This window comes from Pieris brassicae, chromosome 8 (assembly GCF_905147105.1).
Source record: "Pieris brassicae chromosome 8, ilPieBrab1.1, whole genome shotgun sequence".
NCBI classification, from domain to species: domain Eukaryota; kingdom Metazoa; phylum Arthropoda; class Insecta; order Lepidoptera; family Pieridae; genus Pieris; species Pieris brassicae.
The window spans coordinates 20,705,154-20,721,700 of NC_059672.1; the positions used below are offsets into that span (position 1 = coordinate 20,705,154).

Here is a 16,547-nt window from a genome sequence, read left to right on the forward strand (position 1 = left end):
AAATCTCGTAAAATGTACTATGAGAGCCAAGTTAAAATACTGATAAAATAAGCCACCGTATTTTTTATGTAATAGGGAGCCTCCAGCAGCTTCCTGCTCTCCTGATGTAAAGTCGCTAAGTTGAATTGGTGTGAAAATGTGTGGGCAGTTGGTTCCATAAAGATCTCTTTATGAAACCAGCTGCCCTTCCATCTGGTGCGCGACAAAAACTGCTTTTAGAAACGAAAATTTGTGTATTTATTCTTTCTAAAAAATAACACCTTCCAGTCCTAAGATGTTGGAGGTTGTGTTCTCTTTAATTACTTAAATTTCCTCATCACACCGAGTTATTTAACATCTTTTAGAGCGTCTCCATTACTGGAGATTGGCCGTCAGTCTCTTGAAGCGTGTCATGACCTATGCCAAATGCAGCAACTCTTCCGCAGTCGCAATACCCGTTCCGCTTCGCAAGGATCCCTAACGTTTTTTTTCCTTCTACCAACACGCCGTTTACCCTGGATTTTACCCATTATAATTAATTGAAGGCCAAATTAACGGTAATGGCGCAACATTAGTTTACGTGTTATTTATATGCACAAATATTATTCGTACATAAACAGCATACAACATATTTCATACGTGCTTGTAGCTCTATTATCGACTGGCTTAAATAATTCAGTGGGAAGTTGTATGTACTGTGGCTCGGTCGTATAAAATTTTAACGAAGCACTTAAGTACAGGTGCGTTTTCGGGTTATGTACCCCATGATAATATTAAGTAAAATACTCGTTTTATTCACAATTTGGTTGAAGAAAACCCATACCTTTCCTCCGCAGGTTTTCTTAAATCACAACCTGTGATATAAGAAAAGTGCCTTTTTCAAGACTCGTAAGTTATATAGCTAGCATACATATAGGGACTGATGCACCTTAAATAGAGAATTATAGACGTCGTTTAATTATAAATTTTATATTTTATTTATTTTTTTATATATATGTAATAGTTTATTTAATTTTAAGTAATAAATGTTTTAACTAGAAACACAATATAGGACCTCTAATGCAGGACACGTGTCCTAACCACTTAGCATTATAGCAGTGGAACATGGTGTAATGCTTTCAGCTCCTTACAAACGTTGTGTAATACAAAAAAACTTGGCGATTAAAAAGAGTGGAGGAGAGTTTAGTGCCAGTTCTTCTCTTCCGTTCTACGCCCTTGATGTAAATGTTAAATTAGAAGCATATAATGTATTTTTTTTACGTTCATAAGTGAACATTGTGTTACCTATACGAATAAATGATTTTTGACTTTTGATGGGTCCCATTAAAGAAAAAATATAGAATACTTAAACATAGTGAATTAAAAATCCATTATTTATAAAAATAGTTATTGCATACACTAAATCATTAAAATAACAAAGACCTATATATAAATAGCGGGTAACTTAATATAAATATCCGAATAATCGCCATCTTAATCTACCCATTGACATCGAAGTTAGAGAGCCCTAAACACATTTATAGGGTCATTTTGACCTCAACACCGTAAGGGTTCTTTAGACCCTCAAGTTGTAAGGGTTAATCTTAGCAATGTCTCTATGTATGTGAGTTATCAATGGATCTTTGGATTTAACGTAATCCAGTTTTAGTATACGAAAGGTAAGAATTAAGTCGTTCCTCATATGTGTCAGAGATAATGTAATAAGAGAACTAGGTGTCATTTTTTGTATTATAATAGCAACACGCCATTGTGTCAAAGTCAATTGTCAGTGGTGCGTTGAACCGATCGTTCAGTTTATGCTCTTTGATCTGCGACTTATTTTTAAATAAAATCCAAATAGCGGTCGACGATATTCGTAGCTATCTAACTAATATTAATCACTTCGAGTCCAAGACATATACATGACACGTAACACACAAAACAAACATCTCTTACGAAACATTTTTAATGATTATATAAAGAGTGGACGTCCTTCTTCTAATGTATATAACTTTTATTTAATACGGGTTGAAAAAAAAATTCTACGTCCTGTTATATTATAATCTTGTACCCTGTTTGGCTGACATACTAATACCTTCTGTTTAGTCAGCATTTCTCACCGAGAGGTGAAACGATACTTAAAATATGAAATCAGTTCGGTATCATCCTCCATCGCGGACACACATTTGTTGGTTTTATTTTAATATTTGATAAATATTGTAATCAAATTAAAAGTTCAATTGTATCCTGAACTCATCTTTCTTTTTTTTTAAAACCCAAATACCAGAATACGTCTAACAGTCCGCATTTATTTCGTACAGTGAAGGAATTACATCTCAACGTGTAATACCAAAATCCCATGAGATTTTTATTATTTACCTCATTCAAATACTAGCCTTTTTAAATGATATTAACTTTAATAATCATTGAAATTTGAGCTTGATTGAGCTTTTAAGAAGCTTGTTTTCAACAAAATTAATTACTTTCACATTAACCATAATAGTATGTAAGTAAGCCTTACATCGTTCCTCCATTTAGTCTTGCAATTCCATTACGTTTCGGCTTTAAGCAGGGCATGGTACAATAAGATGCAATTCACTTTAAAGCCTAAACTGACAACCATCTGTATGGTTTTTTAAATCTTAAACTAGCCGTTGCAAAATATTAATACAAGTAATTGAGTTATATGTAACTTATCTATCTTGTATTTAAAGTTGAAATTCACATGAATTGTTTATTTATCTGCTACAGAAGATTAGAACTAAGAAGACCATGAAAAGTAGACCTAAGGGCAAGTGGAACGCGGCGTAAAAATATGGAAACACCACACATATTTCCCCCGTCTCTTCACTTGTCTTCGTGGGATAAGACCACAATAAAAGCGTTAGTGAGACCTCGCGTTGCCGGATTCAGTCTTTTTTGCAGCGCGGGAGCCTGAAGAATTGGTCCACTCTAAATAAGAGTATGGCAAGAAACATCAAGTGTTGTTTGTTGGAGGATGCGTTAAAAACAGAATGTAAAATCATCATATATTTATAACTATAAATCATATAAGGATATTAAATAATTAAATAGCAAGCAAAATCCGAAATAGGGTGAGGCTTCATAATTACTAAATCAATATTCAATTGAAACTCAATCTTGTCTATACACGACTACAGTTTCACTAATTATGCTTTTGTCACATGAACTGCCATTTCAAATATTAATTGGAGTCTCTAAGTTATAATAGAAAATGGTTTATGGAAATGTGTCATTAATTGTACACATTCCTAATAATTTAGGCACGAATTTGCTTTCCGATTGCTTGTCAAGTACTAATTGTTCAAGGAGGTCTATATAACAATCTGTAAATAGATAGATATTTAATTTAATTGCAACTACTATTATTGTTTGCATTTTTAAACTAAAACATTCCCAACATGCTTTCGAAGGGGTTTTTAAGAACAGGAGGAAAACTGGCAGGAGAGGTGGCTCATCTGATGTCGAGTGTTATGCAAGTCTCAATGCTAAAGAGCACCCGAGTGCGATGCCGGATTTTTAAGAATTGATACGCTCGTGTCATTAAGGATCCTAAGTTGAATTGTTTCGGAAATACGCTAGTTAAAAAACGCTAGTATTCGCATTGTACATTTACTTCTCAAGTAATCGAGAAATATTGTTGTTTAATGTCCAGAGTCTGTTAAGAGACCCAACATTGCCACTGAAGTACAATTATTTATTTTGTTATTTAAGCAATAATACGTCATTATAGTTTTATTCAAAGAAAAGTAGATTGGCTTTCTAAACGCATCGTTAATTTAATTCCGGTAGCCCATGATTTAATAAAGGTCTTGAAATAATTACTTGAAAGAGCTTTGGTTTCAGTAAATAATGAGGCCGGCGCGGGTGCGTTGATTTGTAGCCACGATATTTCAATCTTCCAGACTAATGCCCATTTTCAATTTACGTATAACGAAACGCCTAACTTAAATTTTGATTTCGATTGTCAGCGAGAGTCGATTCTTTCTTTATTTATAACGATCACACCTGCGGTACAATTTTGTTTAATTCGGGTAAGAACAGATATTCATTAGTAATATAGTAGCCTAATTCACAATATGTTTTTTTTATATAAACGGAGATTAAATAGGCCTCTGCTGGACAGGCGTGCCCTCCAGGCGTCTGTCCAGTTATGTAGAAAAAAGAGAATCATATATCGCTTATTTACCAGTCTAAACTACACCCTTATCTGAAAAGTTTATCTGAAAAACTTCGTGAGTTTCTTAGTTTCGACTGTGTCTATTTAACTAAGTAAATCAAAGTGTTATATGATGTAATTGAATAGCAATAATATGGTATACAAAAAAGTTGAGTTAACTCGCAGTTGTTCTGTTCAAACCTCTCTCAAAATAGTATAATTATTAATGTAATAATAAGAAAAATCATTACTTATGTATATATAATAATAATAATCTTTATTTCTTCTCTCACATATACATACATAGCAGGTTATTATGATTAAACTAAGATAATAACATTTGGAAGTGTATGTGAGAGACTGGTCTCTGTAACAGGAGACCTGAGTGACAGATAGCCAGCCTCTCCACCACCGGAACGGAACACGTACAATCAGGTCATTGTCATAAGATACAATAGAAGAAAATAAGCAAGTGCTAAAGGAAAAGAAAAATGGAAACGGAGTCGTAAAAATAAATTTGGTGTGTGTTTGTGTCTGTGTGTGTGCGCGCGTGTGTGTGTGTGCGCGCGTGCGTGTGTGTGTATGTGTGGGTGAGTGGGTGTGTTACAGAGTAACAGTTATTAAATCTTCTGTTTCATCGTAACTCAACGTCTTCAGCTAATTAGTAACCCTTTTTTTACATTCATATTTCGATAGTGGGTAAATGTTAATTTTTTCATTTAATTTATTATACAGGTAACAGCCTAGGAAACCAAACAATCTTTGCGAGAAAGAAGTTGTCCATCGTGTAATACGACAGCAAACTTTATGTTTAATCCGCTTGTTTATATTTAATTCGGGGTCGTAACTAGTTTTATTATATATATTTATGATATAGACTTTCACATACAATAGAACTCTAGTGACAAATTAGAACATACATGTCAGGCTCTAGTTGATAATGCGAATGTACGTTGATGATTAATGAAACTATTATGACCATTCTAAGTGGGTGGGTCACTTATATATAACACGTATTTAGCACGTTAAATATATCATTCGCTAACCATAATAGTATTAGGATAGAACTTAGAAAAAAGAGAGAGTCGGAGACTTGGTCGGGAGAGAAAACATTTTGATGAAAGAATAAATGTACTGCCAAGAATCTTTAAAGGTTCTAGATGATATCTATCGTTATGTTATATGTTTATATCTGTTTAGAAAAAAAACACAATCCTATCAGGCCCCAAAATTGCCCTTTTCAGTAGGTCCTAGCTGTGTGACGTACCCATCAGGCAAATTTAAGCTGTAATACTGCCAAATTGCTGTTATTTCCATGTAACAATTTTATTGAGTATATCACAAACACGAATTCTTGGCGTACTCTCAGAGTACAGTCGTTGCAGAACCAAGAATAAATAAGGTCCGATACATGAATGTGGTAACTTTATGAAAGGAAAAATGGTTGTCCGCGTGCGTGGTCACGGTATCTGTAAATAATTGTAAGTTTTTAATAATAATACATATATTCAATCCGTTCAAAAAGTGTTTTTCTTAAGAAATCCTAGTTAAAAGTACTTTCTTATCGCCTTGTATAGAAAAAAGGCAATCACACAATCTACTACATTCATTAATGTGATTAGCCTTACAGCTAGTCCTTCCAGAGCTTTGTCAAGCATTTGTTATAATGCGCTAAAGCCTAGATTTGGACAGCCTATTAAATATTTTACATACATACGGTACTATACACAAATATTAATCGAATCATGTTCATTCGCCCGCCATGCATGACTTCCGGACATTTATTAATATTAAAGATTTAATTTTACGCACTGATTGTGCAAATATCTTAATCTCGAAATAACGTGAATTACTATAAAAACATTCGCAACGAAGTAACGAGGCTGTTGACATCTCGATAATGAGGAAACTTGGGGCAAACTTACAGAAGCTTTACCTGAAGTTTCACACAATGCGGTCTCGGATTGACTTCTAAAGATCATTATTCTACCTGTTGCCTGCTACAGTTTATGAATGGTTGGTGATAATTTATTACCTAAAGGTAAAGTGTAGCGTAGGGTGTTAAATTATGTCGCGCTACACTACCTATAATATATTTTCATTCTACATTATGTTGACGACATTTACGTACATTATCTGTATACAATTGTTATCTATTTTTTTTAATTATAAGATTAATTTTGTTTACATAAAATAGTTATAAAAATACTTTCGTTCTAAAAATAATGAAATTACCAATGCAGAAGCAGGAGGAGGCGAAGTTGTCTTTATAGGGTTGTAAAATTAATGTCGGTTTATAACTATACAATTATAACTAAATGGGTTTAGATGAAGCTTAAATAGAACTTCAGTCTTTACTTACTGTAAAATATTAATCATATGTCTAAATAGAAATGTCAGAGTACGACCCGGTTGAATTTATGAAACTCGTTACCCGGGCCCGGACCATATCCGGTTATTACAGGACCGGACGCCCGGCTCAATATTCCGCTGAATAAACTTTTCACTATTCTCTTTTCAACAATATGCCTTTTTCAACTATGACCCCTATTCAAACAATAGTTACTAAGATGTATGTATATTGTGAGTCTGTTGTCTCATCTTTACCATGAATAAATTTTGATAGGATTATTGTAATATATAGTCATAGTTATAATAAAAATAAAAACATAGGTTGCATTACCAAGGCTGTTCATGGAATTATATTAAAATGGTTCTTCTCTTTTCAGATGCCATGTGACGGGTAGAGAGAACCTTGATGGCGCGGTGACACAGCATGTGCAGTGCGCACCTCGCCGCTCTCTTGCGGCTACTCATATTGGCTGGTAAGAGAAATCATATTGCCATAAAGAATTAGACTCTTTCCTGCAAAGGATAATCATTGTGGGCACAGAACACAGATCTTATTAGCCCACGGATAGTCTTGTGTCTCAGTAAATAATGTAGGTGATTAAAATCGACGTCATTATTTTATTCAACTGTGTCCAGTGTCATCTGTATAACATAGATATCTGATGTTACCTCATGTACTAAGCTAGGACTAACCTTCTGAAAAGGGCTCATATTACTTTAGTTAACGAATCACATAGTTTAACGGACTTTTTTTATTGTCCGTTGAGTGAACTGACAAAAATTCTATTGTTAGTGAATAGCAGTTGGTTAATCTTTTAAATTATGTAATTTAGTTTTTCCTAATTAATTTCTTATGTTTGTTTTTTGTGTAATTTTTTTTTTCATATGTTGTGCATTTTTGTCGATTTCGGGTCACTTGTTAGGACAAGATTGTGTAATAAATAAATATTTTTAGGCCGTAATAGAAAAGCACTGTACTTTATCAACCAATCAAGAATGTAGCTTTGAAACGTCTGTTATCTTGATAGACATTGCAGTTAGTGGTCTGAGTGGCACGGCAAGGCGAGCCCCCTTCGTGACCTTTCTAGGTTATTTTTACCACTGCGCTAGTCGCTAATAAAATGCCAAGTATCAAGTACCTTAAGTTGGCTTAGGTTTAACTTTTATGACATAAAATCAACGTATAGGAAACTAAACTAAAACTACTGTCTGTAATTTTAAATTTAAATTACATTAGTGTTCTTTTTGAAGGTGCTCATTTTCCAGAGCTTGAAAACTATACATATCTGCATATAAGGCTTCTCCGAAACTTAAACTATCTTTGCCTGATTTGTGTAACAAGGATCATTAATTTCGTTTTTGAGATACAGGTATTTGTTAAAATAAACCACTTCTCTGTTATTTCGCACCAAGCTTTCATTTTATCCTTTTTTGTGTTCGTACTTCAATCTATGTTTTCAATTATGGACCGATAGGGTCGTAATATATTCCTAAAAAGCTGCTGTAATCGAACACAAGAAACAAATTAAAAAGCACACAAATTACATTCACAATTCTACATACCTTTTCTTCTTTCTTCCAATTAAACCAGCGTTCTCTTTTATTATTAGGCATTTGAAAATCTTTTAAAACTGTTTATTAAAATCATTATCAAAATCACAGCGACTGGAAACGTCAAACTGACAGAAATACGGTTGTCAGAGACAATTCTCTTTTTTTCTTAAGTTTATCAATGGATTGCGACGTTTTGTCTTGTACCTAAGGCATAACGGGGGAATAGTTATACTAACGTTGTAACGAGTTTATAAGTAAGAAATTATGATCTCATTATTCTAAGTATAACTATTCCTATTTGGTTTAATTTTGTTGGAATAAAGGTTTTGATGTGAAACATCTATAGCCGCACGTAAAACCGATAATTATTGATAATTATTATTGTAACAATTAACAAACGAATTTATTGTGAAACATTCATTATTGATACTTATAATTTACGATTTTAGTAATATATTAAAATAACTAGCTAAGATTCTTGAGTTTACTAATATATTGAAGCCAATTAAAATTTACTAATGTTATGTCCAATACTTTTGTAACATACTTCAGTTACCATCGACCAATTGTCACAGAAATACCTCAGAGGCAACATCGAATATAACTATTACCGAAAGCACTGATTAAACGAATTAAGTAGTCACGATTTGAAATAAATTCGTAAATATTTGTATTTAATGAAAATAAATGTTAATTCAATACATAGAAATCGTAATATTTTATTTTATCATTATGGCATATTTAGTTCCTATCACAATATGTTCTTTTCTGCATATTACTTTTACAAAATAATGTCCATGTTTCACATCTGCCAGGCGTCCCGTGACGGCTCACATTTTCTTTTATTTGTACCACTGTATGATTTTAGTATACCCGTTAAGAGGATTGAGGCGGAGAAGAACAACAAAAAACCCTAGAGCAGAGTTGATTTCTAACGAATTTGGTCTTAATTGCAGATCACTCTGTAGTGGCAGTTGTGTCTATATATATAATCTTGTTGTGTATTAAACCAATAAATATATATAACATACTCGAATTGCTATCGTATTAATTTTATAGTCCCTTCTAGGTCCATTAAGGACCCCCGAACATTACATTACATTTCAAGAAATAATTTTGATTAGGCACGCCATAATTCCACTTTTCAGTAAAAGATCACACATGTGCTTACTCTCGCAGTTTAATAGTTTTCTCAACTCTTCGCCGACACTATGAGAGTAATATATTGTGATTTAAAAATGTAATTAGAAATAATTAATAGATAGCAAAAGGTTTTCTAGTAATTTTTAGTCAAAATTTGGCTATAAATAAGCTAAAATCATTAAATGTGTCAAAGATATATGTATGTATCCTGTATTATAACAGCCAGTGGATTAACTATGAGTTAACATTCTATTGAAGACTTTAGTAGTCACTCAAAAATAAATAGAAAAATGTTTTATTTGTTTAAATAACTTCATTGTTAAAAAACCTAAGTCTTGAAAATTAGCGCCTTCAAAAAGAACACAAACAAAGAATTAAGAATATGGCCAAGATACACAGCTACATTCTATTGAAGACTTTAGTAGTTACTTAAAAATAAATAGAAAAAGATTTTATTTGTTTAAATAACTTCATTGTTAAAAAAACCTAAGTCTTTATAATTAGCGCCTTCAAAAGGAACACAAACAGAGAATTAAGAATATGGCCAAGATACACAGCTACATTCTATTGAAGACTTTAGTAGTTACTTAAAAAAAATAGAAAAATGTTTTATTTGTTTAAATAACTTCATTGTTAAAAAACCTAAGTTTTTATAATTAGCGCCTTCAAAAGGAACACAAACAGAGAATTAAGAATATGGCCAAGATACACAGCTACATTCTATTGAAGACTTTAGTAGTTACTTAAAAATAAATAGAAAAATGTTTTATTTGTTCAAATAAGTTCATTGTTAAAAAACCTAAGTCTTTATAATTAGCGCCATCAAAAGGAACACAAACAGAGAATTAAGAATATGGCCAAGATACACAGCTACATTCTATTGAAGACTTTAGTAGTTACTTAAAAATAAATAGAACAATATATTAAAAATGTTTTATTTCTTAAAATAACTCTATTGTTTAAAACCTATCAAACTTAAAAGTTTTCTTTAATAAATATGGCCCTCACTGCTGCCCCACCCAGCAAGAGAACAAGCTGTGTTTTGAGACTAGGGTGCTGTTGGTGGTGGAGGCAGGGTTAAATCGTCATCATCAGAGATAGGTTCCTTTTTCGATTCAATGGCTATATTGTGCAAGACTGCCAATGATCTTGGTTCTGTTGATGTTCTGAATCCCCTGATCGGTTGTTCCATACGTCAAAACATCTCTACAATATTGCGAGTTCTAATGTTGCCCACATTGTATGAGTGGTCGGATTTGGTACTGGAGTAAAGTAGCCAGAGTCATCTAATCTACCATGACCTTGTTACCTCTCAAAACATTGTGCAAACGGCTATCATTAAAAATCAGTCAGTCATAGTTTAGGTTATGTCAGACGCATAACGCTAGTATGAACGGTTACACCCACGTTATACTAGATTTAAGTTATTTCGGGTCTATTAGTAGACATTTTGCTTATTCTTAGCTTATTATTGGTATAACATTTTATTCCACGTTTATTTGTACCACTGATAGTGGTTTAAGGAATCAATTATTATGACACTATCTGGTCAATATATTCTTGAAGACTTATTTTATTTAATAATTATAAACGATTTCAAAACTAAGGGTGACTTTCAGCAGTATAATACTCGAAACAGTATAAGTTAGTTAAATACTTGTTTACCTATATGAATAGTTTTGAGTTTGATGTAATATGTGCTTTCTACTATATTTTTTCTATTCACACCCCATTTTCCTGTACTAGCAATAAAAAGATTCTCATAAAGGGTCGTCTGGTCAAGTTAACTCATAAATCTTACAAACAAAAGCATAACGCCGAACAGTATATTCACCGCATTCACCCTGAGCATAAATTATCGAAATGTAAACAAAGGGTATGAAAACTGAGTTTTTAAATCAGATTTACGATAACATTTTTTTGTGTACGAAATAAATGTTATTCAGCAAACATTCTATTTCTGAACATAAAACTATTACCAAAAGTCAAAACGAACAAAAGAAAATATGTTGTTTTAGTTTTGTGTGAAAAAACCAGCATGCCTTAGACTGAAAAAGTCGATGGCGCGTAACAGACACAGATAGGTGAAAACCACCAAGCCCATGATCAAAAGACAAAGGATTACGAAACACATACAGAAATCTGAGGCCTAGACGTAAAAGATGAACAAGGCCACAATAATTAACTATAAGTTTGAAAATAAAAACAGCTTAATCGGAGCTACATACTTCTAAATATATGTTAATTGCCTAAGATTGCAAAAGATTTTAACACATATACACATTACATAGATACAAATATATAAAGTACTGGTTAATAATAGCGTTAATAATTTTTAGTTTTTTTTTTCAATTATTTAGTACAGTCTTATAAGAACTACGTTTAATCAACTAAACTTTTACCATATTTCAAGTAACGATTTTCATACATGAGTTGTACATTTGACATGTATGTTCTTTGTCATAATGGATACTTACAATGGGTGTGTTTTTGATAACATATTTAATTTTAACCAAAAATACTAATCTATACAATTTTTTATAGAAAATATTTTTCACCAATGCAATTATTTGTAATGCCCCAGAGGCCTATATCATGTGTGAAATGCCGCCATTGCTTATAAACGCATTTATGTTTTAGCTCACTAACCTAGAATGCCACAAATAAAACGACCCATCGCCATTTAATGTATGCAAATAATATTAAGAACATTTCTGCGTGCAAACAGAGTTGTAAAAGTATTTATCACACTACACTGACATCACAGTATCTATATTCTATCCGTACGATTCCTTACATGTATTCAAATTAATTTGTTTGACAAACAACATAAGAACCTTTGTTACGGCATATAATAGGAACGAAAGAGAAATCTATATATTATTGTAATCGTATTTTAAAATATATTTTTTAAGGATTACAGTGAAGTGAAAAGATTCAAAGTAACGCTCGGATAGGTCTGTTCTAACATATGTTTTAGGAAATATTATTATTAATAATGGGTGAATAAATACTCCTGTCTATAACCAACTAAAGTATAATAATAACTAAAATTTAAATCCCTTCGAGCGTAAAATTTATTTCGCCAACAAAACCGAATTTATCTCGGCTCGTATTATGTTGGAACATCTTAATTTATGTAAACCACTTAACACTGACACGCCCCTTGTGCATCGATTGTAGAGGGATACAAAACTTGAGGGACCAGCATAAAATGGTTGGTGGCAGACGCATCAATTTCTATGGTCGTACAATGTTAAGACTCGCTTACGTAAATTACATTTTGTTCTGTTATCTTTGGGTGCTAGTGAATAAATATAATTAAAAGTTTAAAAAGCAAAATATTTTCAAATTATGTTTTCCACAGCGCTAATAATAACGATTTAAGGTTACACAGTTAATTCCGTAAATATTGTAATTGGTCCATCGGAAAGCTGTTCTGCGGAACGTTTTACTTTAGGATGTTTTCTTAATCTTTTGGTTAACTAATCCTTCATTAAATTTTAAGTCTTTAGATATGTTTCAGTTATTTTCAAGTATATTAATTGGAATCTATTTAGAAGAACTGTATTATTGAGTTCAAACCATGAAATTCTAACTTGTGTCTATCAATATAAAAGTTCATATCAAAAGATAAGTGGCGTAATTCGTTACCACGTGTGTAATTCACCATAAGTAAGTAGAAAAACAATAACAAAGGTAATGAATAATCATTTTAGTTTTCTATGAAATATACTAATCCCGAAAACCATTTTCTAAAATCCATTAATCCCTGTCCTGTAATACTGTTTTACACTCCATTAGGTACAGGTTTCATTTTTCAAAATTTACCATCACTTCAAAGTTTGTGATTAATAATGCCTTATTTATGCCAGAGTTTTATAGATGAAAAGTGTGATAATTTACCTGTAGAGAACATACCACAGATGTATGATATGATGTGTGATAATTTATGCTAATACGTGGGTAACACTGTTTAGAAATGGCCAGTTAGAAACATTGCTTTCGAAAACTTTTTTGAATTTAAAATGTAGAACTCTTTGGTAACCCAATGTAGTGTATTGCATTCATTTGTTTTTGTGAATTGGCGGCAAATCTAAAACTCTTGTTACACGTGAAAATGAACCTAACGCGAGAAAATTTTCGGTCAATGATTTATTATGAATATTCTTGTGGGCTTACTCAACAACAAAGCTGTGATAGACTGCGATTAGCATTTCTTAATTAAGTCTCATCTCGTGCCGCTATTTACATTGATTTAACGAGTTTAAGCGTCGACGTAGCAATCTCAATGATGATTCGTGTGAGGGACGTCCTTTAACAGCGACTACTGAAGATAACATCAGTGCTGTGCGACGCATGGTAGAGGAAGATAAGAGATGACCTTTCAGCAGATACGGGCAAGCCTAGGCATTGGTATGAGTCAAGTTCAAATAATATTACACCAACATTTAGGCGTTTAACCGACGACCAGAAACACCTTCGCATGGACTGGTGTCGCCAAATGTTAGATAAGTTCTACGGCGGTGACTCATATTCTGTATTTGACATCGTTACCGGTGATGAAAGCTGCATATATTGCTACGAACCCGTAACCAAAAAACAATCAGCTCAGTGGGTGGTTCCTTTCGAGGATTGGCCAACTAAGGTAAAAAAAGGAAGAAGTCAAGGCTAAAAAAATATGTTTGCCTTATTCCTTGGTCGGAAAGGTAATTTCGCAACAGTTGTGCTAACATATGGAAGGACAGTTACTACAGACTGGTATGTCAATCGCTGTTTGCCTGTTGTCTTGGAAAAAATTCGACAGCAGCGCCCTCGAAGCAGGATCCTCCTTCACCACGACATTGTTTCAGCGCACTCCGCAAAACGGACTGTTGAATATTTGACTATGGCGGGTGTTGAGATAATGAGTCATCCGCCATACAGTCGTGACCTGGCCCCTGCGACTTTCATTTATTCCCAAGAGCTAAAAATTAAATAGCGAGCTAATGGTTTTACGAGGTATTGGCCCTGAAGATGCGGGGAAAGCGTACGAAAATGCCATAGAAGAGACTCCTAAGGAAGAATGTGCCCACTGCTTTTCTCAGTTCCATCGAATGCGATGATGTATAGAGATTACTTCGAAAAACACTAAAAGTATTGGCAACTTTCTACATTAAGTCGTTTTTCATTTCCTAAACACTTTCAGTGTTACCTAGATAACTGTTCGAAATACATTATTTCAATTTAATAATTTTTGATGAGGGTGATCCCAAATTTTTTTTCTCGGCCGATCGTCACATTTATTAGTTGAGTCAGTGTTGAGATTTACTCGGGTTACGTTAGACACATTTTTATTTTGATATATACCTTTTGTTAATTGTACTTAATAATAGTTACGTCTACTATTTAGAATGTTATAGTGAGTGTTTAGTGCGTTTTTGAGAACTATCGTGAGGCAAGGTATTACCATCAGTCTAACCTCTCTTTGTTCCGCTTTCCAAACTAATAGAATTTCTCCAAATCCTTACGGCTGATAATATTGTGTGCCCTTATTCCTGGTAAGAAGATATAGTAACGAGGTATGTACTCAGGACTGATTGTTCTACTACTGTTCTACTAATCTATTGGACTAGATTAAGATTGTGTATAGACGGCCACCGAACCGTCCTTTGTGGTACAATAATAAAATCTTACAGAATGAATAAGGCTTAATAAAGCAAGATTTGAGTCTTGCTTGATACTACATTAATACAATTCATTTTAACAAGAATAATCACACAATTGCCACAATATCTACATATTTGTTAAATTTCGATTTCGTCTGAATTTTATTTACATCACCTTTTGACCCCACGAAATGAACTTACAAATAGAGGTTAGAATATAAAGTTATCGTTTGCCCTTCCGAATTTCATTATTTTCTTTCATTTAGTTGTTTTACGTTTTTTGTAAATCAACATTCTCTATTTTTAATAAGTTTTGCCACTTATTTAACAGAAATATAGATCCAAATAAATCTCTTGGATGTATTCTTATATAGCTGAACCTACAGAATGGAATTTAAGACATGGCCCGCATAACATAAGACACTGATATCATTATAGTAAATAAGATTGTTGTATTGCAAATAGGGTGTATATAGAGTAATTTTATGTGGTTTAATCTGCAGGTGGTGCCTTCTACGTGAACCCATATACTAGCGAAGATCGGATCGACCTAAACCAAGTATGGGTGGAGATCCCCAAGAGTCTAGTCGCTTTGGGCGGCGATGTCCACATCCTCGTCCAAGGAGCAACCGGCGCTGGCAACTTAAGAGTTCGCCTCGCGCGAGAAGACGACGACGGCCGCACTCTTCTAGCCACCATGCCTCTCGCTTTAGATGCCGAGAGCCGAATGACTTTGCCGTGCGGGTATTTCTCCCGAGGGGGAATTTACTATTTAGAAATTGTTGCTGATAAAGAGAGTTTCTTAGATTACGGCAACGCTACAATTAACACAATCAAAGTTAAAAGAGATGTATCAGAAGGAGGTCTGATGGAGACAGGGGATAGTGTGGTTAAGTCTTGGAAGTTTGACGTTCTGTGGCCAAGTGCCACTTTGGATGTGACTCCGGAGCAAATCCAGACGTATCCTGAAAGACAAGTGACGGCGATACTGGAGTTCCCGAAGGTTGTATGCACTCCGGTACAGACAAGTGCTGATTTTTGGTTAGAACTTTTGTATTGTGGACATTCGAGTGGCGGAGCCGTGTTGTGTGACGGCAAAAATACTAGTTCACATGCTCATGTGCTGTATTCAGAGCAGGTTTGTGAAATTTAATTTTAAACATTACATTAATTAAAAAGAATCGAAACTTTAAGCAATTTAATAAATAAATGGCTTCGTTAATCACATAATAATTTCATGAATATAAAAATCAAGGATTATTTGCTAATCATAAAACAATTAACAACATGATTCGAGTTAGATGAAGGAGCACAAGCAAAATACAAATACATTTAAGGTCCAATTCCGGTCTGACCCTCCAAAGCCTTCGCTACATTTATTAGGAAAGTTGTTCACTTGCCGTTCTAATAATCATATTTATACTCATATATTGTTTGTCATATTTCAGGAAACTTAGTAATATATTTATATATATAATAAGAGTTATAGATTTTTATTTCAGATACATTTACACATAAACAGATTTATATTTTTATGTTATCAGATGTATGGGTTCCCTGGTCGACGCACCATGACGCTTCGCTGTGAACTGTTCGGCCAGGCTGGAGATTATGCACTCACCCTAAGGCCTGCAGCTGCTGCTGGTCCCCAGGACTTAGCTCTAGCTTTTGTAAAGGTAAAGTATATAAGCTTTTTTAAAGTAATAGGAATA

The 16,547-nt window shown here is 33.5% G+C and overlaps 1 protein-coding gene across 2 annotated transcripts in view; it reads left to right on the forward strand.

Annotated features, from left to right (window-relative positions):
• The window catches only part of LOC123713809, a 149,128-nt gene that overhangs the window by 111,947 nt on the left and 20,634 nt on the right, over positions 1-16,547 (forward strand). For both annotated transcript variants that reach the window (XM_045667676.1, XM_045667677.1), the window contains exons 4-6: positions 6,868-6,963; positions 15,339-15,973; positions 16,380-16,511. In XM_045667676.1, the coding sequence (XP_045523632.1) occupies positions 6,915-6,963; positions 15,339-15,973; positions 16,380-16,511 (816 nt within the window). In that variant the 5' untranslated portion in view covers positions 6,868-6,914. The remainder of the gene's footprint in view (positions 1-6,867; positions 6,964-15,338; positions 15,974-16,379; positions 16,512-16,547) is intronic.